Below are 22,318 nucleotides of genomic sequence, written 5' to 3'. Positions count from 1 at the left end.
TGAAGTATATGACATAAGTAGAAGAGGTTCCCTATCTTCCCCTCTTCACTTGAAGATTGCTGTACTGCCTTGGAAATCACTATTGACTCTAGGCCAACCTTTGGAGCTTCTTGATCCTCATCCTATATCATTGGAATAGGATTGTGGGACTTCTTGATTGCAAAGTCTTCCTCAAACTTTACAATCTGACTCACTACTATCTTCCTTTGCTTTCGAATATAGATCTTGTAAACCTTTGAAGTCTCATTGCAACCCACAAATAAGTCTTTCATGCTGGAGGGCTCCAATTTGGTTCTCTTCTTTCTTTGTACATGGATATAAACTAGACAACCAAAGATGTAGAAATGACTCAACTTTGGCTTCACACCAATTTATGCCTCCTCTGGTGTCTTGTCCTTGAAGATCCTGTGAGGATACTGATTTTGAATGGAGGCTGTTGTGTTGCATGCCTCTACTCAAAGAAACATTGACAATTCCTAGTCATGTATCATGGCCTTAGTAGCCCCTATGATGGATCAATTATTTCGCTCTACAACTCAATTCTGCCGTGGGTTGTATGAAATTGTTAGCACCCTCTTGATTCCTGCCTCCTTGCAAAATACTTCAAACTCCTTGGAGGTATACTCTCCCCCATTATCCGATCTCAATACTTTGATCTTCTCCCCTGTTTGGTTTGCAACTAGAGCTTTGAACTCCTAAAATCTACTAAATACCTCATTCTTGGTCTTTTAAGAAGTAGATTTGAGTGTTGCGAGAGAAATCATCAATAAACGAAACATAGTACATGCTTCTTGTTATTGATGCTACTGACGTTGGTCCATAAGCATTTGAAAGTAATAGGTCTAGAATATTCGTAGACAATAGAGACACCAAGATTTTGGTTAGAGACCAGGGAAAGACCCCACAAGGGGGAAAACCCAAAATCAATTCTTCTTCTTCTATTAGATATTCATCAAATGTTCGGCTGAGATACAATGTACAATTACAATGACACACAAGTCTTTCGACATCTCACTTTAGGTCTCCTAGGGCCAACGTTGGATTACACAAGATCCTCATGAGATGGCAGCACACAAATTTGTTAAAGGGTCATTCATAAGCCTTCCACAAAACCTCTGATAGTACTCAACAAATGAACTCAAGAGAGCTGCCTCCAAACTACTGTCAAGAGTAACAAGTGTTATTGCCATTCATCAATGTCAAGAGAACAAATATCATTGCCATTTATAACTGACACAAGAGCAAGTGTCACTGCCATGCATCTCTGTCATACATCACTGCTACACATAACTGTCACAAGAGCTAGTGTCACTGCCATACATTACATCGTCATAAGCATAGGAAACACTGCCAAATATCATTGTCACAGGCATAGGTATCACTGTCATATGTTATTGTCATGGACTAATATCTTTGCCATGCATCATAGTCATACATCACTACCATGAGAACACTCTGCCATACATCACAGTGATATATCACTGTTCTAGGGCTCACATTTTCAGTCAATAATAGTCCATCTGAGGCTGGCCCAAGCACTGTCCAAAACCAATCATACCCTACTGCATTACCTTAGCAAACCTTACGTAGAAGAGACAATCATACACAACTCTTCAACACATCTTCTAGCAGCCTTGATAGTTCGGTCTTGTGCACTTTCTTTCCTAAGAATTTCAGCCCTCTTTTAGGGCATCTGAACTGCCACATATCAGCAACAATTCTCTCCATGTGACCTTTATCTCCTGCGATATTAGCTAAGGAATCTCAGCCTGTTGTTACAGCTCTCCCATAGACCTTATAACCACTGTTAGCGCTCGAATTTGCCTCAGGCTGAGGAAGGCAGAATCCAAGGCAACATCAAACCACTTAGCCTCGTAGCTAGCCCTACGAGAACAGGAGAGGGCTCTCTCCGAGTCTATCTCGGCAAGAGGTTTTCAAAGGGCTGAGATGACCAATAAAGAACACTGATTTTAGGCTAGTAAACTAATAGGGAAAGTTTGATTTCAAATTTTTAGGGTTTTGTTGGAAACCTGAGCACAACAATTTTGGGTGCGGGGATGAGACACAATTTTTGCAGAGGTCTTTTTGGGGCAAGGTAGGAGATTGTCTTGATGCCTTTGAAGGAAGTGAATGGATAGGTATGACTGGTGAGGAGCTAAGGAGAGCAAAAAACCATCAGGAGTTCTCCTTAAACAGATGAAAACATAGATATTAAGCAAACTTAAAGGCAGAGCATAGAAACCATGAATTCTACCTTAACACTTCATTTACTTAATTTGCAGAAGAGAAGAGTAGGGAAATGATACACATAGCAAACTTACAAGTACATGAGAGAAACACACCATCAACACAAATCACCACAGGAATCCCAAATAGTGCTGCAAAACCCTGGTCTTTCCTTTGCCAAAATTGCAGAGATACAAAGAGTAATACAATCTAAGTTTATCCCTCAAGAGTCCAACCATGAAAATGACTAAGAAAGTACATAATATAGGCAAGCTAACACATTTCCTTGCCTCTAGGGGTCGAGCTCATCATCCTAGGAGCTGTTTCAACCAATTCTAAACTGAGCACTACAATCTAGGCAATCAAAACAACTTGCCTCTATAAGTTAGGAAACCAATTCATTCATTAATTTTTTACTATTTTATGAATGAATCTTCTAGAATAGGTAAAAAAGTGTCATGTCATCATGAAAATACATTAGTTACATCAAAGAGGGTGAAAAATCCCATGAAAAGTCAAAACTAGTCAAAAGCTGCGTTGTCCTGAGCTGTAGATGAAAAACTGGCAAATTTCCCTGATGCGTAGCGCGCCATTTCTCAACGCGTAGCGCGCCTTTGAGCTCACTTTTGGGGCACTTCCCGGCATCCAAATGAGCCTCAAGTGGGCTTGTTGGAAAGGTTTGGATGTCTACTCTCCAGCCCAAGTGGAATTTCTCAATTTGGTGCCCATTTGCCCCTCCAAAAATGCAATCTCCCAAGACTGCTTCCTGTGTGTCCAAAAAGTGGCAGAAGGTCATTTTTTGCTTGTTTTTTGACCTTTTGGGGGCCCAAACCTCAATGAAATGTCTTGGCAGTGGCTGAGCAAGTGTAATTTGTCATGACAAATCCAAAAATGCAGAGTTTTTGTGAAATGGACCTCCCCATCTTCAGGGTAGCGTGCGGCGCGCTACGCGTTGAGGGCAAAAACCTGTTTTTAGCAAAAAAAAATTCAAAATTGACCAAAATTGCTCCAAATTTTCTGAATTTTGAGCTGGTGGTGTATCATTGAGCACCATGCTCCTTCAAGGAGGCTTAAGCCAAAATCTGAAGTGGATCGGGCATTTTCCTCCGTTTTAGTGCCTTGGCCAATCGTCCTTTGAGTACCTTCATTTTCGCTTTGCACACATGCATGCGAGCCCAATAATGATTCTTCATGTGGCGGAGCATATCTTTGTCCCTGTTTGCCTTGGCTAGCAACTTCTCTAAATGAGTGTTCACTCGAATGAGCATAGACCCTTGCTCAATAGGTGTCAAATCACCGGGTCTCTTGCGAGCCAAGTTCCGGTCTTCTCGGATCCTCCGCAACTCATCAAGAGTGTGTTCATCCTCTAACTGTTTGTTGCGCTGCTCTAAGTAGTTGATTGTCCAATTTGCCATTTCCAACTTCTGCTGCAACAAGTGATTTTCAGCCTTTTGTTGCTGAATGATCTCCTTTAGCTCCGAGCTAGGAGAACTAATGTCAAAGTCAATAATGTCTATGTCTGGATCACCTGATGGTCCCTCATCAATCATGGGCTGCTTGCCTCTCTCCTGTACCTGTGCTGCTGTCGAAAGCGAGGCCCCTTCCACCTGATGTGGAGATAACACTCGCTGTGCTGACGAAGAAGGCGAGACCCCTTCCACCTGGTGTGGAGATAATACTCGCCGTGCAGATGCAAATAAGGCCCTGTGGCCTCTCTGATATGTAACACATGCTGGAGTGCTGACATGCTCGGGCTCTGGAATGTGAAACTGATGTGAAGGCCCTCCCTCATCATGGACAATCTCAGGGGGTGGGTGTGGCACCGTGAAGAAGTCGCGAGAGATGAAATCCTCGCAAGCAATACCCTGCTGTGCCAACTGATGCATCACTATGATCTCGATCAGTGCATAATGATATATACTCTTGTGTTGCTGTGCGGGGTTCTTCCTTTGCACTAAGGGCACCATCCTCTCTATATTTCGGCACATGAAAAATGGAATGTTCATCATTCGTACCCGGGTGAAATGCATTAACAAACGGATATGGTACAAATATAAACGTGAAAATCTGCCCTCACAAGTGAAATAGCACATAATGAGCCTCATCAAGGGTGCATACTCATCCCTTAGGAATCTGAAGGGAAAAACAGCTGTTAGGTGTCTCATACACCCGGGTTTGATATATGGTTCATAATGAAATCTGTCTAGTTGCTGGCACTTGTTCCACTCCTCCCCAACATTTGGTATCCTGGTGGCTTTGAGCAATAATCTCGGGTGACAAGGTGAAATTCACTCCGGCAAGGTTTACATGACCATCCTGCAAATGTAGAACAAATAAACGAACTAGTTCTCGGTGATGCTGGATTTGTGAGATCCGCTCACAGTATTCAAAACATGATTGATACCGAAAACAGTTCATTGCAAGTGGACAAGCTTGCAAATGAGCCAAAGAAGTAGGCTCCTCCCTGACATGCCGACCACCTTTGCCACCTTTGTGATACCTCCTTGGCACACTTATTTCCGGTGTAGAATCACTGTCATAATCCTGCTCATAAGCTGACTCGGTCTCTGACATATTGTTGAAGACAAGATGGCTGGAATATATATGCTGATATACAACTGTGTACACAATTTACTGTAGATTCTTCTTTTTCTCAAAATGCTGTGTTTTGATGCTTGAGAAGAGGAGTTGGAGTGCGTTCTGGCGAATTTCTGGACAAAAATCCCAACGCGTAGCGCGCCTCACCCAACGCGTAGCGCGCCCCTGGTGCGTAGCGCACATGTAAAATTGCACTGAGAAATGTTGCCTGATGCGTAGCGCGCACCCAGCTACATAGTGCATTTTGAAGGAGGCTTTTGGAGGCCTTCTCGGTGTCGAAATCGGGCGCAGGATAGCTTGTTGGAAAGGTCTTTGAGTCTACTTTCCAACACAACTGTAATTTTTCAATTTGGAGTTCATTTGCCCTATCAAAAATCAAATCTCCAAAGACTGGTCAAAATGTGCCAAATGAGACTGCCTCAAGGCAGAGTGCTGTTGCAGTCAACTTTTGAATGCCTTCCTCAACTCCAAATTGAGCTCATGATAGGTCATTGGAAAGATATTTTTGTCTAGTTGTCCTTTGACTCACCAAGAAAGTTATTTGGCCAACCAAGCTAGGAGAAAACTTGATTTTCCCAAGGTCACTTCAGAGGTGCATTCAATTCTCCTGAGGCAACGGTATTTTTGACATTTCTCTAAAACCATGACACCTGTGTAAAAAATGAAGGAGGTTTTTCTTCCTTGGCATGTTTTGGACAAAAACCTCTCTCAGTTTTCCAAAATTCATCTTTTATTGCTCTGAAACATCATTTGAGTGAAACTTATCCCGATGTGTGGAACAAGGGATTTTGTCGAAATGAAGCGAAATGAAGGAGATAAGGGGCTTCTAAATTCTTGGGGAAATTTTTAGAAGTAGGGAGGGATGTTAGGAAGCAGGGGAAAGTGGAATCTCAGAGATCGAGCGAGGGGAAGGGGTCCAAAAGGGCAAAACACAGGCCTAGCCTAGAAAATTGCCACGTTGTGCCAAGAAACTAGGGTTTGTGCAAAAATGTGGAATTTGGGGAATCTCAGGGATGGGAAGTGTTTGATAAGGTACTTTAAGGATAGGGGAAGGTGTATGAACATCAGGATATAAGTTTTGCTGATGATTTGACCGTCCAAGAGAAATTGCCTTCAAAACCCTAGGAGAGGGAAATGACCTTACCTAGGCTCAACTGAAGCATGAACAAGGTGTAAAATGACTCATTAGACACTGACATGATAATGAAAACCCTATGAATGATGATAGACTCAGCTGAATGATGACATGGACCGACATTTGGACAACTTTAGAAGTGAAAGCAAACCCTAGACCTAATGCCTAGTGACCAAATTTTGCTTGAAGACTCTTTGAAATGACAAAATTTGACCTTGACACTCTGAGACCACTTTGTAAGAGCATATTTGTTCACTGGAGGAAGGCTGGAAAGACTGACACTAACAACCACCATCTAGCGTTCAAGCAAGAGCTTGGCCTCCTTTCAATACCACAGGTCAAAGTGCGGCCTTGTACACACAAACTTTTGTCACAAAGAAGCTTAGAACTACTCAAAAACTTGACCAACATATTACCAAGTCACATCCAAAGTACATTAAATGTTTATTTTTTATAAAAACACATAATTTTAAAGATTTTCATTCATGTTTCCAAACACACAGCATTAGAATATAGATAGAAGACAACATATGATCAAAGTAGGCTCATGAATATATCCATTATATCAAAATGGCACCCAATGCATTGTCCAATACATACATGATGATGATATAGAGATCAAAACAAAAACACATAACCAAGGAGGCTATAAATGGCCTCTACAACAAAAGTCTGTGACCAGTACTATTGGCTACTGCTAGAGTTGCCAACATCATCTGGCTTAGTGTTACTTGGAAGTTGGGAGAAGGAGCGAAAGTGGGGAGCGAGAGCGAAAACGGGAGCGGGAGCGACATTTTTAGAAGCTCCTGGTTTGGGAGCGAATCCCAGAGGAGTTCGACAAGCAATGTCACTAACATCAAGGTACATAGAGGGATTGGTGCTCTTGATTAAATATGAGTTCCATACCCTAATACATGACAAAATTCAATGGAAACATTGCAATCCTCCAATCCTGAAATCCTAAAAAACTGATAAGTTTGTTGGATTTTGAATGAAATCTAAAATTCTACTTTCTCCATATGAAATCCAATGAGGCCGAAACCACTCTCAAACATCCTGAGTCATTTCATGGTAATGTTAAAAATTTAAGTAAAAGGATGAAAATGAAGATTAAGGAGAATGTCACTTACCATGAAATTTAATAGCATATGAATAGTAGAGAGCATTTGAGTGTCTTAAATAGGGTTTGGAGTTCAAACCAATCAGCAAACACTTCAAAATTTCATTAAAAAAAAATGTCAAATCGCTGTTTTGATGGGGTTACAGGCCACTGGTTATGACTCGGCCGAGTCAATACAAAAACGGCCGAGTTGGCCGAGTCAGCCATGACTCGGCTGAGTCATCGCTGACTCGGCCTACTGAACCGTTTCCTCCACCGAGTCACATTTCTGGGCAATGAAACGGATCAACTCGGCCGTTTCCGTTTCGAATCGGCCGAATTTTAAAACTATGGTTCTATCTATATTCTAATGTTGTCTGTTTGGAAACATGAATGAAAATCTTTAAAATTATGTGTTTTTATAAAAAATAAATATTTAATGTATTTTTTACAATGACCGAGTCATTGAAATTGAGCCCGCCGAGTCGATACCGAGTCGGAGTCGGAGTCGGAGTCGACCCTCGGCCGAGTCGGAGTCGGAGTCGGAGTTTTAAAACATTGATGCAAACTAGAGGTCTAATTAGGCCTCTTTTAGGTCTCGGTTTTCCCATATAGATTTTCGTGCATTCCTTAAGATCATGTGGCCTTACCAATAGTCTGAGGCTCATTAGGGCCTCCTTCTAGGGCTCGGTCCTTTACAAAGAAGCCATACATCTGCGGCCAAGATGACAGAGAGATATGCATCAGAACAAAGCCCAGAAATCACCTCATAAACTCGGCCATCTTCTCCTCGAATCCGTCTAGACCAAAACACAAGAAAAGACCAAGACTAGAGTTCTTTCTGCAACTTGGCTAGGGCTTCTTGGGACTGCGACTACCTCAAAAATCTATTTCCATCGTTGTGATGCTCTTCATGTGTTCCAAACTTCCAAATGAGTCACAAGGCCTCTAATTTATATTAGGTGTTGGAGAAGTCAAGGGGGTGTCTTAATGCCAATGAGACTTTTCAATTAGTAAAGCTGACTTGATGAAAACCCTTTCAATTTACACTTAAATATATTTAAATAAATTTACCAAATTGCTTGCCTAGATAAATTTGTCACGTCAAAGAGGAGTGCCAAGAACACATCAATAATAATATTTTCCTTTAACCAATTTGAATTCTTCCTTGGGGCAAGATGGGCTTCTTTTGGGGTAATTGGATTTCTCTTGGGGAAATTCATCCCGAAGCTGCCACAAATTTGAACACTTGCCAAGAGTGCACCCTTTACATAATTTTTGTGGTGTGCAATTAGACTTCCAAGGCATATAGGGTGTGTTAGTGTCCTATGTTATAGTAATCAAAGTCAAGCTTAGTCTTTTTATTATTTTGGTCATTTTGTAAAGTCTTGCTATGATCTCTTAGAGATCAAGTTATTAGTCTTTTGAGTGAAGATAATAACGGATTTGGGTTTTTCATCATTGAGTCGAATCAAGTGGTGTCTTTTCAAGTCAGTTGCAAGGTCAAATCATCAAATCATCATCATTACAAGTTGTTGCTGCGCTTTCCCTTTACGTTGCGCTTCTGCAAATCAAAGGTTTTCTTGCTACCACGACCATCCTCAGGTTCCAAATTTCTCTTTTCTAGTATAATTCATGTTATCTACTGATAGATTCATCTTTAGCAATTGAGGAGAGCACCTAGTAAAGCTTGCAACCCTCATAACCTTTAACTTGCTGCGCTACTGTCAAAGGATATTAAATGGAAGGAATAGTAGTGTTATTGCTCTTCTTTTCACATGTGAGGGTTCAAAGGAAGTTTTTAAGGCTGACAACATCATCTACCAACTGTTTTACTCAGTCAAAGGCCCCAACATCTAATCAAACATATGCAAATGAAATTCACTGCGCTTTGGCACTGCGCTTCTGTTGTAGGTGATGATCTTTATGAATGGAAGTTTACAGTTTAGACAGGTGTTTTCCAATGGGTGTCTGATGATTTGGGAGTTGTCTTCTACTTGCTTGTCACATCAAGTACAGGGGATGATCAAAAGTATGCAGAAGATGAGTTCGTTGTGCTCAGTCGCTGCGCTTTTGTTGCAAGGGATTTGCTGCGTTTTTCATTGTTTTAGCAGTTAACTTCAAAATCGGATTCTAAACAACTGGAAATGGATTTTGAAAAACCAAAGAGGTTTTTGTCAAACATGAGCTGAATAACAAACACCTCCTTCAATTTCTTCATAGGTGTCATATATTGGAAGATTCGAACGAATCTTTACAACTTATTTTGCAGATTTCGTCATTTCTTGTTTTAGTCATGATCCTTGGGCACAGATTCCGATGTAATGTTCATTTTTTTGGTGTTCCTCATGGCATGGTTAGGATGGACTTTTAGGGTTGGGGCAGACAGGTCACAGGCACAGGTTTGCTTCATCAATAGACCTTGGGGCTTCTGGAGGTGTTTCATGAGGTTTTGAGGAGTTTTTATGAGGTCTGATGGCATTCGCTTGGTATATTCCATCATCCGCATAGTTTTCTGTTCGTTGTGTTGCGTTCTGACAACTTTCAAAAAATTGAGTTATTAATGGGCCTGACTTAATTTATTACGCTTAATTTGGCATTTTGGCAGGAATACTTGGCATAACACCTTAGTGTAATAGCTCTTGGAACTGGAACGAAAAGATCTACAGGATGGGATGGCTAGAAGTGATTTTCGGTGGCTTGAGGAGGCATGGTTGCCAATTTACGATTTCCCCACATTAAAAAGATTATTTTAATTAAGGGAAATGTGCTCGATGATTAAAATAATAATAAAACAGTAGCTTCTAGAAGGGTCCGTCAGATCTATAAAAAGAGGAGGAGGAGGCCATTAGAGGTCATTTGGGATTTGATATTTCTTCTTGTATGAGAGGTTGAGAACCCGATTCTCTACTTCAGTGGTAGCCCCAGGACGGAAACCTTCGGGTGATTTAGCGGGATTGGGCGAGTACCCATCTCCCCTTGGTGAATTCATCCAAAATTCACAGGAGAGCTCAACAGTGACATTTCAATTCAGTTTGGAGGGCCAGCACAACATTGGAGCAGATTCTTGAGACCAGTTTCCCATTTGAACCATTTTATTGTGTCATCATGTAAACTCCAGTTTATATTATAATAAAGCTGAGATTATTTTCTGCTTATCATGTTATGGAATTGCATGCATTCTATCTGTTATATTTTACATGGCAATCTTTTGTTAGTTGAATGGTTATTTTATGAAGAATTTTTAATTAATTTAGATTTTTGCAAAATTAGGAAAATTTCCCATTTGGGACATTACAGTTTTATGAGAGCTAGTTTTCTTGCCAGCTTGAGGGTTTTTCATTTGCAGATCAAATGGGAGTTAAGTACGAAGTGTTTGTAGAGCTCGAAATTTCTATTATTTGGGTTATTTATTGCTGAGATAATTGCCAAATTTCTCATAGTGCCAGGTTTCATCATCAATCCTTCAGGGTTGATCTCAAAATCGCTTGTCAGGACGTGAGATCAAGTGCACATTCTAGAAAGAGGATTACACCAGCAGTCCCAAGGGTTGTATTAAGTCATATGTGAGCTAAATTCATGCTAGACTCTCCAATTCACAGGGAAACCAATGGGGAATCCGTAGCTGTGTCAAATCACCAAAACTCCAGTAGTCAAAGATTGACAAATATGGCACGTGGTCCATGTTTGAATGCAAATATCATCAGTTAATTGGAAGGCAAGTTTAATCATCATTAGAAGTTGAATACATCTCATGCCTAGATTTATTCTCTGCCAAAACGCAGAACATGGGACTACATCAAAGCTATGTGGAATGCTATGCATAATCAAGTAAGCAAATACCAAGTCGTGCATGCAGATAGCGTGGTTAACTGGTGCAATAATCTTAGGCGGTCAATTAGATTTTAAGTGGTCAAACAATCAAAATTCGTTGCAAGTTGCTGAAGCTGTCGGTGGGGGCACAGTTAACTAGTGTTCCACGGGGACGCGTCCCCCAGGGTCGGTGCACGCACCCCTCGCACCCCACGCACCTGGGACGGGGGGATGCCTGGGGAAACATTTTCCCACGTCCCCCTTTTGGGGAGACGTGGGGAGAAGTAGGGGGGGACGTTTCCCTAGGGTAGGGGACGCGACTCCCCAAAAGGTCCCTCAAATGGGCTATGCGTCCCCCCTTAAATTTGCTTGTAAACAATGATTTATGATATGGAAAACCTAGTATTTGATCATATTTCCCTACTAATGCTATGGAATTCATGGTAATGTTAAATTCTTAAAGTAAAAGTGACATTCTCCTTTATTTTTCATTTTCATCCTTTTACTTAAATTTTTAACATTACCATGAAATGACTCAGGATGTTTGAGAGTGGTTCCGACCTCATTGGATCTCATATGGAGAAAGTAGAATTTTAGATCTAACTCAAAATCCAACAGACTTAACAGTTTTTCAGGAATTCAGAATTCGATGGATTGCAATGTTTCCATTGCATTTTGTCATGTACAAGGGGGTATGGAATTAGTATTTAATCAAGAGAACCAAGCCCTCTGTGTATTTTAGAGTGACTTTTAGACTCATCACTCCACTATTTTTGAGTTTTAGCTATATCAATTTACTATTCCAGACTCTAGATTTTAGTATCTATTATAGTCTATTTCTTTTAGTACTAATTAGATTCTAGAATGATGAATTTAAATTTTAAATCAATTTAGAATCTATAATGATAAATTTAATTTTTAAATCAATTTAGATTCTAGAATGGTGAATAATGAATAATGAGTATGGATCAAAGTATTTCATTATTGAATCTCGTGGTCTATGGATGACTCATGTATGTATTAGTAAGGATGGTGATTATGGATCAATGTATTTCATTATTTAATTCAAATATGTATGTATTATTGTATTTATGCTTTCATTATAGAATATGAATTTGATATATATATATATATATATATATATATATATTTATATATATATTAAAAAGGAAAAAAATTATATACCCCAACCTCCCCCCATCCCCCCTAAATTTCCCTCAAATTTGAGGGTACTCCCACACATACCCTTTGTGCGTCTCCCCACACCCGTGTCTCCCCGTCCTGGAGTCTTGGTGGAACATTGCAGTTAACTAGCCGAGATAAGAAAGGTCGAATCCCGTCTATAATTGCTGGTGCAATCGGAGACAACAGGTATGGTGCAATAAATTTGCAGCTGCATGGACCTGCTCTGAGAAAGAGCCGAATTCACCTATCGAAGGACGTTTTGCTTTAAGGAGAAACAACTCATTTTCTTTCAGGCAGCAAATCGTTGAAGGAAACTGTATTGGACGTAGCGAAACTCAAAATCTATTAGTGGCCGCATTCACTATAGAGAGCAGAGTTGTAATTTGTGTGCATGAAATTTCCATGTCCTCTAATTGCTACAGCCATAAAATAAAGGATGGGTTCATCAAGTTGTGGCTAAGTGTGTTATCCACACCAGATCGATTTCCTTGGCTGTATATCCTTTATAGAGATTGTGAGCCTGTAGAACGTTGACAGCTTGAGATGCGTGCATGGGGAGCAGATTCTAGTGCGAATGGTCAATATGAGGATCAAATTGAAGGCTGTGTGCACTTCCTGTAGATTGCTGTTGCAGAGTTAGTAAGACCAAGGATCAAAGTATCACATTGGACATTCATATGTTGCAAGGGGGTGAATCACACTCTTTTATTTGCTGGGCAAGTGGCCAAAATAAACGAGTTCCCTGTGGAACAAGTGCATCGATTCCTTCATCGCTATTGTTGAACGAGAGATTACCTTTTCTAGGAACGAGTTGTGGTTATTTTGGAACACCTTTACCTTTGTTTGGGAGTCGCAGTGACGAGTATGCATTGAGTCTCTTTAAGACGCTGGATTTTGGAGGTTTCTATCGTCTGGGTAAAAGCATTGCAGGTGACTGCCATGGATAGGTCGTGGCCCCATACTTGCTGGTGGTATTAACTATTACACACAATCTTGTTCGTGTGGGTATTCCTAAGGCAAACTTAGGAGGAACGATTCGCTGAACTAAACGATGGGAAAGTGCAACTGAAGGATTATGTTGACCGTGTATGTGCCTCCATCTCCCTTGTTCTGAAGAAGACTAAGTTACCAGCCAACGTGAATGGCAGTTCTAGGTTCCATCTCTCTCATACACTGTTTAAATTTGTGATAAAGTAATTTTTTAACTCTTTCCATTTCCAGAAAGATGTCTCTGTCTTTGTAACAACATTGAACACAATTATACGTGCATTCTTGACCACCTCAGTAATCTAATGTGTTGAAGAGAAATGTTTCTGTTTATGGCTAGCATGTAAATTTTGAGTTAAATAAAACAAGATTCCATCTACAGCAACTTCCAGACAACTGTTTGACAAAAGTCTTGGTGAAACCCATAAGACAAACTTAGTAACTTTTTTGAGAATTAGGGGATTATTTCGAAAGGGAATGTTACAACTCAATCTGTTTACTTTAGTAGAGAATAAAAAGGATGAGTTGGTGTTCACTTGTAGCTGAATCCTATAAGATACCTTGCTGGACCTTGTAAAATTGCCATTGGAAATGTCCAGTCTTGCATTACGGTAAGCTGTCTTGTGTGCCACTATTGCCATAAGCCTTGTAATAATGGAGTATTTAAAATGTCTCATGCACCAACACAACAGTCCCTCCATGGAATGCAATATAGATTAGAAAACAAAATTGGCCAACAAACTTTTCTCGAAAGAGATCCATGCCATTCTTACCCATGAGCAACCAAGAGATTTGCAGAAGGAGCCAAAGATTGGATACAAAATCCTTGCACTTGGAACAAATTTGAAACACATGAGGGTCACATGGAAAGTCCTTTTCAAACTAGATGAACTGGATGCACTCCTTTCTGAAGTGAACTAGTTAGAAGGGAGAAAACTAATTTGGGCACTAAAACCAGCTATGCTTGCTCTCATACAACTCAAGTTCTTGGAGGAACCTTGTGAAGGGGTCAGACTTCCAGTTGCATCTTGTCTCAGTAACATCATGAGACTAACCACCCCTATAGCTCCTTACAATGATGATGTTATGAGGATAGTTTTCAGACTGGTAGTAGAAACTTTCCAGGACTTGGACAATAGTGCAGGTTTTACCTTTGGGAAGAAGCTTGAGATTTTAGAAGTTATGGCCATGACTAGGACTTATGAAATCATGTTTGATCTAGAGTGCGATGGTTTGATCCTGCAAATGTTCTAATGCTTCTTCAACATTAGGAAACATCATCCTAATACAATCATAGCACACATGCAGTCCATATTGTCATTATGTATGAGAGGTCGTGATGCCATTTTCCAGGAGTTGCAGTCTCGATTGTTGTCTATTTGGAGGAGAGAGAAGTTTGTCTCACTGACTGCTTATGAGCTAGTCGAAAGGTTGGTTGAGCAGAACATTGGGATGTTCAGGAGACAGTTGACCAGGGAGGAGCTGCTCAGGTTTGGGGGATCATGCAGCAAGAATGAGCTGAGGAGGAAGGGACTTTGCTTTGTCTGTAAAGAACCTTGGGGACCTGACCACTCATGCTTGAGAGATGCAGAGGAGATGGCAGAGGTAGAGAAGGGAGATATTCCTTCTGTCTTTCAGGATGAGGACTCTTCTTTGGATGAGTTTGTGGGGTCATATGAGGATGTCTCTGGGGAGCATGAGCAGTCATGTGGAGTTGTTGACAATAGGCCAGATTTATATTTTAGTGTGTATGGTGAGTAGTTAGTGGACCCTATGGGAGACATTCAGGATGATGAGTCACCAATGATGATTCAACATGAGCAACATATGGTGGAGCATGAGTCAACTCAGGAGGATGATATGCACAGTATGCATGATGAGCCTTTTGGGGAGAGCCAGTTGGAGGTTCATGTTGAGCCCATGATGGAGGAGGATGAGCAACCATCCTTGGGGCCAGCCATTGATGAGGAGCAGGCAGATGTATAGACAGCTAGTAGGGTGGTAGTATTTGCAGACATATGTCCTTAGGAGGTGTTGGAGTATGACAGGACAATTTTCCAGGAGATTGGTGGACTGGAGGAGCATGGAGTTTCCTATCTGACGAGGGAGGTGGCAGTGCATCCATCTTTGGGTCTACCCATTGATAAGGTGTAAACAAATGTAGTGGTAGGCAACAAAGATGCAACATTTTCAGGATAAATAATTTAATTATTTAAGTGATCTAGATTTGATCTCAACTGTTGATCTCAATTGTGGCTTAGGATCATAGGATCTAATCCTAGCCATTCATCACTTTGGAGATCTAGGGTTTGAGATCTAGTTCAATGAGAAATTATAAAAGAAGCCTAAGGGAGAGGTGGAGACACATTATTCTTGGGAGAGTGATTTTCTCAAGCGAATGAGAGACTAAAGATTGAAGAGTGGTGAACGCTGAAAAGTGCACAACTATAGGAATTTTGGAGCACAGGTTTGTCAGTTGAGCGCGAAAGAGGAAGGCTGAGTACTAGTGAGTTGGTCGTGAGTTTGGGGACGCTGTGAGGGTTTATACCATACTTGGGAGGAGGTCGAATTGCTATAGGGTTGAAGTTGTGAAAAACACCTAGCACAGCTGCAAGCCGAATTTCTAAGGGGATTGAGTTTCTAGGTTCCATTGATGTATTTTTTTGTGTATTCTTTGTTTGTTGATTTCCTTGTGAAACGAAGGCCCTAATTTTCTTGAGTAATAGAAAGTGAAGGAGAATTTGTTGGGCGTAATTTTTAGCTATGTTTTGTTACTGATTTTCGTTTTTTTTTGTAACCCAGAGGAATAGATAACTGGGTCAGTCTCATATTCGCGTGGCACAGGGTCAATTTTGGCCACTGCCATTATACCTCTGGGGGCCTACGACCTATCCTCCTCTTCGTAGACCGGGGGTTTGAACCTTGGATCTCTTAGCTTGCACGATTTCACATCACTTTGATCACCAATTGAGCTGCCCTCTGGGACTTTTCCGTTGAAAATTTTATTTCAAGTTAAAATACATAGTTTATTTATTTTCAACAATTTCCTAAAAAAGATTTTATAGGGTGAAGCATTTTTGTGTAAAAAATAAATTGCTAGGAAAATAAAATCAAATCTAGCATTAGAAAATTAAAAATTCATAGTGACATCCATGAACACTTATTTGTTTGGAAATTGCTCACCATGTGGCAGTAGAAGAATGTTCAACCCAACCATAGGCTCCTTGTTGTACCAATTCTCTCTACAATAAAGGTCATCCTTGAGTTGAGGCTATGAATCTAAAAGGTTGAATTTACCTATGGTTGGCTCTAACACTCTTCATATAGCCTAATTCCTAGGTTCATAACCAATTTTCCACCTACAAGAGTCCCAATCTAGAGCCTTCTTTTTCCATCAGCCTACACAGCCCAAAGAATGGGATCTCCTTCTTTGCTCAATAGTCCCTTAGGCTATCCTAGTTCCCTCTAGGGATCCAACACATGCTGACTAGGAAATCTCACTGTTGGGATTATCAATTGTAGCTGTAGCTTTCCATAATTCAATTTTAGTAAGTCTATGGTTAGCTCAGGGAGTGACTCTCTCAAAGTTCCCCAATAGAATGAAAACTTGAGCTCTCCCAAATTTCCTTGCTGAATGGAAACTCAAAATCTCCCAACATTTGGTAACTCAAATTTTTCCATTGAATGGTAACTCAAATAGCATGAAGATCCAAATAGAAATGTTAGTTTGAACAAAATGGTCACTTGAGCCCTTGATACTTCGAACCCCCTAATAATTCAGACTCTTGGGTAATTTGAATTGCCCCAAAAACCTTCGAATTGTCTCTCTCCATTGCATGGCCAAAAAAGAGATAGGTAAAATTGCATGTGAGTGAGAAACAATTCATGGAAAGTGCACATTTTTTGTCTCTTATCACTAATCCCAAGGATTAAGGAATACTAATTAAGCAAGGTTAAGGACTTAGGCTTATAACTAAAATAATATTATTTTTCTCTATCCCCCTTGTGTCCCTTAAGTCCTCTTTCTTTCTCCTCTTGTGGAGTCTTAGCCCCCTATTCTCTTGCCCTTCTCCTTTTGCAACTTGTAATTTTTGTTCATTATCATTCAATGTACAATCTTACATATTGCATTGTTGGGCTTTTAGCCATTCATCATATACATCCACAATATTGATCTTGGGATCAAAATTGGGGTACTACATTTGAGGGCTGTTGATGTGCTTGCCAACAAGATTGAAAGGCTAGAAACAAGTGACGTGTTGGATCTAAACCTTAATATCTTCGTCAGCCCCAGTACAAATATCCAATTCAGATTTACTAGAAAGAAACTTGAGAGTGTTCATCTCTAATTGCTCATTCTGAAGAGGCTCTACAAATAAGGCATGAGCCAAGATGTCAAAGGAAACATAAAGAAAAGCTAATGTTTGCAAACAATTGAGCTTAATCTTCCTAATGTACTCTACAAATAGGAAGATAAATGCTAATTATAGTCAAAGAGCTAACGTAGCCATGCCACGAGCTCATTCGATATATACAATCTTCCTTTGTCTTTGGTTAAGAACCAAAACAAGGAGATTGTAATATTCCAATTGGAAAATTAACAACGATATTAAGCAAAATACACATGCAAAACAAAAAAAATCAAACAACAATTAAACGCCCATAAAATTACTCCATAATTGCACCAAATTGAGCCATTATCAAAAGGAGAGTACAATTCATGTAATGTATGTGTAACGACCTATCTATAATATATAGAACACAAGAATATTAGCATGCATATGATAGCTACATATGCATGTATTGCATGCACCGCACTAGTATTTATATAATAAATTAACTATAAGTATTAAATATCATGACATTCCTTCAAATAGAAGTTATATTCACCCATCAACACCCATATTGCTTAATGCATCATGATTAATGGGCAAATACCAATGATATAAATTTAAAATGTATAACGTAAAAATAATTATAAAGAGATAGATGTTAAAAATTAAGCTAATCTTAAAAGATGGTTATATAATTATATATCTTAGAATATTAATAAATTATCTTAATAAATTAATGAAATGATAAAAAATAAATTAAAGATAAGTTACCTAGTATGAACCTAGGACCTTTATATTAAAAACAAACAAAAAAGAATATTAAACCAAAACTCATAATACGTATCAATATACCTTTAAAAAGAAATACATATCACGTGACATGGTAAGGGTGTCACCATAAGGAGAAGCGGTGGGTTGTTGGTGGAGGGGGTGACCACTGCCGAGAAACAACATATAGGGGGTAGGGAACAGTGTTGGAGGGGCATCGGGAGTAGAAGAAAGAACCAAGGGAAGAGATATATTGAAGAGGGGCGAAATTTATAAATCGGAGTTACCAACAGAAGGAGAGCCTTGTTGTTCTGAGGTTTCTGGGCACGGGGAAACAATTTGCTTCAATTGAGAAGCTTACTGGACTGAGTATCGAGGTTATGCTCAGTTTGGCTGGGTGGTTTTGGTCTTTTGGTAACAGAAGTGGGAGCAGCTTGAGGCATCATCAACCGCAGGAATACGGTTGGTACTACATACCAAATTGAGTAATTTAGTTATATGAATGTTGGTTAAGTCATTTAAGCTGCAAAGAAATTTGAAGAGAACACATATTATGTTTTAGAGCTTTACATTTCTGGTTAAATGACTCAGAGCCTTATAATATGCACCCGGGCTTGCAAAAGCAAGCTAGACAATCCCAGGTGAGAAAAATGCTGCTCGGATGCAAAGGGAAGACTTCTCCTCAATGTACTGTGCTGGCCCTGGAATTTCTACAATTGCTGGCGGGAAGAAAAACCTGTTTGAGCCTCCAAAAGTGCTTAGAAAATTCTGCCAAATTAATCTTGAGCTCTCTACCACAAACCTAGAAAAACCTAGAAATGTTTTGGGCTATTTCCGACCTCCCGAAATTACCTAAAATTGGTGTTGCGCCCTCCTTAGCAGAAGCTGTGTCCTCCACAACCACAACTGCTAAATATGACACTTATCCTTCCTCAATCCGTTGTAGAACTGCCCTGAAAATTTCCTCCGGAAGAAGTGAGGATTTCCTTCCAAAATCCAGCACAAGAGAGATGAATCCAGCCCCACGAATTTTGCCCAGTGACACTTCTGCGCAGGCCCTAGAATGGCAAATTTGGCTCTCTCAAGAGCAGCAACTTCCAGCCTTGAAATTCTCCACAATTGCTGGTCCACCCTTAGTGAAATTTTTCCTAAATCCTCCAGCCAAAATACCCCTTGAAACTCCCTCAACTCAGTGGTACGATTTCTGCTACTGCGTCCTCTTGTAAGCTCAAATTAGCTGAAGCAAGAGTTGATATGACCCACGAACTCCAACAAATCTCTTCCCACTAAGTCCTGAAATTCTCTCCTAGGGTGGCACTCTAAGTCCACCGAAGAAAGAGCTGAGATTTCCGCCTGGAAATCTCCTTGTGCTAAGCAACACTGGTAGTCTTGGCTAAGCAGCTCAAGAGTACTCTAATTCAAAAATTCAAATTGTCAAAAGCCCCCAAAATGATGCCTCCTCCTATTTATCTTGGCTGCCCCCTTTCTCTCCTTGTGGGTCCCACCAATTCGACCTCCTTCTCCCTAGCTCGATTTTCCTAAGGGTTCGAATTCCCCTTTTTGGGTGGCCCCACATCCCACTACCAATTTAATCTTTCCTTTTCTCTAATGTTGGTGGCCTCCATGTCTCCAACAATTAAGTGGAGAGTCCATCCACCCACTTTTCCTAAGTTTACATGCCAAAATATTTCCCAACACCCAATTGCAAAACTAGAAATTCATCTTAGCAAAATTAATTTAATTGGGGACATTACAGAGACTGTGGGCTGCCTCCACATACATGCTGGAAACTCTGAATCTCTGATGATAAAAAGTGTGGATGAAGGCTGATCTCAAAGTAAAATACCAAACCCATGCCATGGTTGATTTATATCAGCGCATGCAATACACGGTTGGATAAGGCTGATATAAAAGTGATCTCTTGAAGAATAGGACAGTCCCCTATCTAGCAAACCATCATAACAGGAACCCATGAAACATCACCAGAGTCTGACTTCAAAGTTCCAATGTCTTTCTCCCCTTGCTGCCATAAAATTTACTCCTCATGGCTTCAAGCCACAAATTATTAGAGGGAAGCTCCAAGCTAAACATGGACTTAACTGATTGTCCCATAGTACCAACATCAAACTGAGTTTGTCTCTCAAAAATGCAAAATTTGTCTAAAAAAAGAGCCAGATTTGACAATAGGGTTTGTTGCCCTTGATTTAATGACTGAAGCCCATTTCCCTTGATTTAATGGGTAAGCTGCTGTGCCATATGTATGGGAACTCCAAAAATGTTTTCCTCCATTGATTTATGTGCAATATAAGAGTAGAAACTGAAGATGTAAAATGCTGGAATTTTTCTTTATGGACCATTAATTTATGATGAATGCCCTCCTTATGTAACAACAAACTTAACCTCTTAGCTGAAGATGTATGGATGCTGATCCATGGAATTCAATGTATGAGATACCTCCATGTTGTTTGTCTGTCCAATAGACATCAAATCTGAATCTTAGGCCCTAAAACTCTCACAACAGTATTGTAGATGGGATCTCCATGAAATTACCAGCAATCTTTATTCCGTCTATACCTTCCAATCCAGAAAGATAGTCAATGCCTTAATGATTTGGCTGCCATGTTCTTTATCAAATGAGAGAATGAGAGAATGAGTTTTATGGTTAAGTGTTTATTTTATAGTTTGTAGTATGCCCTCTTTTGCCTAATTTTTGCTAAGTTGCAAGTTGACTCTTATTCTTTGGCTGCTTGAGTCATTCCTGAGTTTGTGTTGTGTGACTTTTGTCCCACACTTCCCATTGTTTCTGGTTCTTACTTAATGTCATTGTGGCCCTCCAGAGTGCATAAGCCAGTTGTTCAGACACGAGTGCGGCATCTCAGTTAAGTCATGAGGGATGTTATGAGCATATGTGATTTCTGAGGGATGGGACGTTAAATCTGTCTCATTTTCCTTTTGTTGGCTGGTAACTTAATCAGAAAAACTTAGGATATGAGTATTTTTCCTTCTGGAAAATTGATAACCTTATAAGTTCCTTTTCCTTGCAACTGTTAATTATTTTTTCAAGTAGTGATTGCTGTAATTTATCTTGGCATCCCATCATTTTCATTGGGGCAGTGTAAATCACATCCATGGTTTTCATTTACTTGTTAGAGACTTAACCTTTGTGTGCCTTCAATTTCTAATATTTTAGGAATTGCTTTGGTTGCAGATTGCACTGTGCGAGCAATAAACTAACTGCCCTACCTAGGAGTCTTGGGAGATGTTCAGAGCTAACAGAACTGAAGGTAACTTTTCCATACATATATACAAAATGAAACTTCAATGTGTTGTTCCTCCAATTATTTTACCCACGAGGCATGTGTATGTAAAATTGCATTCAAAAACTATAGTGCAAAATTCTATCTAAATTGTAATTCTGATGCTCTAAGTTTTACCTATTTTGTACTGCATGAAATGTGTGTAGTGCTTTAAAGTTTACAGAGTAAAGCAGGGTAGAACCAAAACAAGTTGAAAGCTACCCCATGCATTGATCTCTATTTTATTCTTGTACTATTTTGGATGATTATATAAATACTCTATATGCAAACTTTTTCAAACTATGAAGAATACAAGATGGCTGAAGATCAAGATAAGGATAGCGACAAATATAAAAATTACCAAACCGTGAAGATAAAGATGGCTGAAAATCAAATCTGCGATAAGCTAAGTCACCAGGAATTGGATCAAGACATGGATACAGATTCAGATACAGATCCACCTGTTTTTTGAAAAGCCAGGATCCGGATATGGCAAGGAAACGATAAGTACAAACAAATATAAAATAAATTTGTATAAAAATAAAAATAAAAACATATACTAATTTTTAAATCTAATACTTATAAAAATAAGTATTAGATGAATAATATCACAATTAATATACCATTTATAAATATCAATTAAGCATTAATTAAATTTATATAGAAAAACATACGTAATTTTTTAAATATATAGCTTCTATATAATATGTTTAAAAACAATTATTAATTTAATAATATTAAAATTAATGCATCATTTATAAATATTTCAACGTCAATTATTAGTTTTTATATTAATATTAAGTGGCTATCAAACTTATTTCTTAAAACTTACTTTTTTACACTTAAGAATCAACTTAAAAATTAATTAAAATATCTA

At 39.5% G+C, this 22,318-nt stretch overlaps 1 protein-coding gene across 3 annotated transcripts in view; it reads left to right on the top strand.

Moving 5' to 3' along the window:
- The window catches only part of LOC149152832 (Leucine-rich repeat (LRR) family protein), a 519,369-nt gene that overhangs the window by 131,025 nt on the left and 366,026 nt on the right, over positions 1 to 22,318 (top strand). For all 3 annotated transcript variants that reach the window (XR_016262186.1, XM_089437808.1, XM_089437807.1), the window contains one exon: positions 21,354 to 21,429. Coding sequence is in view for 2 of the 3 variants with exons in the window: in XM_089437808.1 (XP_089293934.1) it covers positions 21,354 to 21,429 (76 nt within the window). In the remaining variant the exon portion in view is untranslated. The remainder of the gene's footprint in view (positions 1 to 21,353; positions 21,430 to 22,318) is intronic.

This window comes from Pinus tabuliformis, chromosome 9 (genome assembly GCF_031772625.1).
Source record: "Pinus tabuliformis cultivar Carrire ecotype Pingquan chromosome 9, CPIR1, whole genome shotgun sequence".
Lineage (NCBI taxonomy): Eukaryota > Viridiplantae > Streptophyta > Pinopsida > Pinales > Pinaceae > Pinus > Pinus tabuliformis.
The sequence above is the reverse complement of the archived record's forward strand: the minus strand, read 5'-3'. Positions and strand labels throughout refer to the sequence as shown.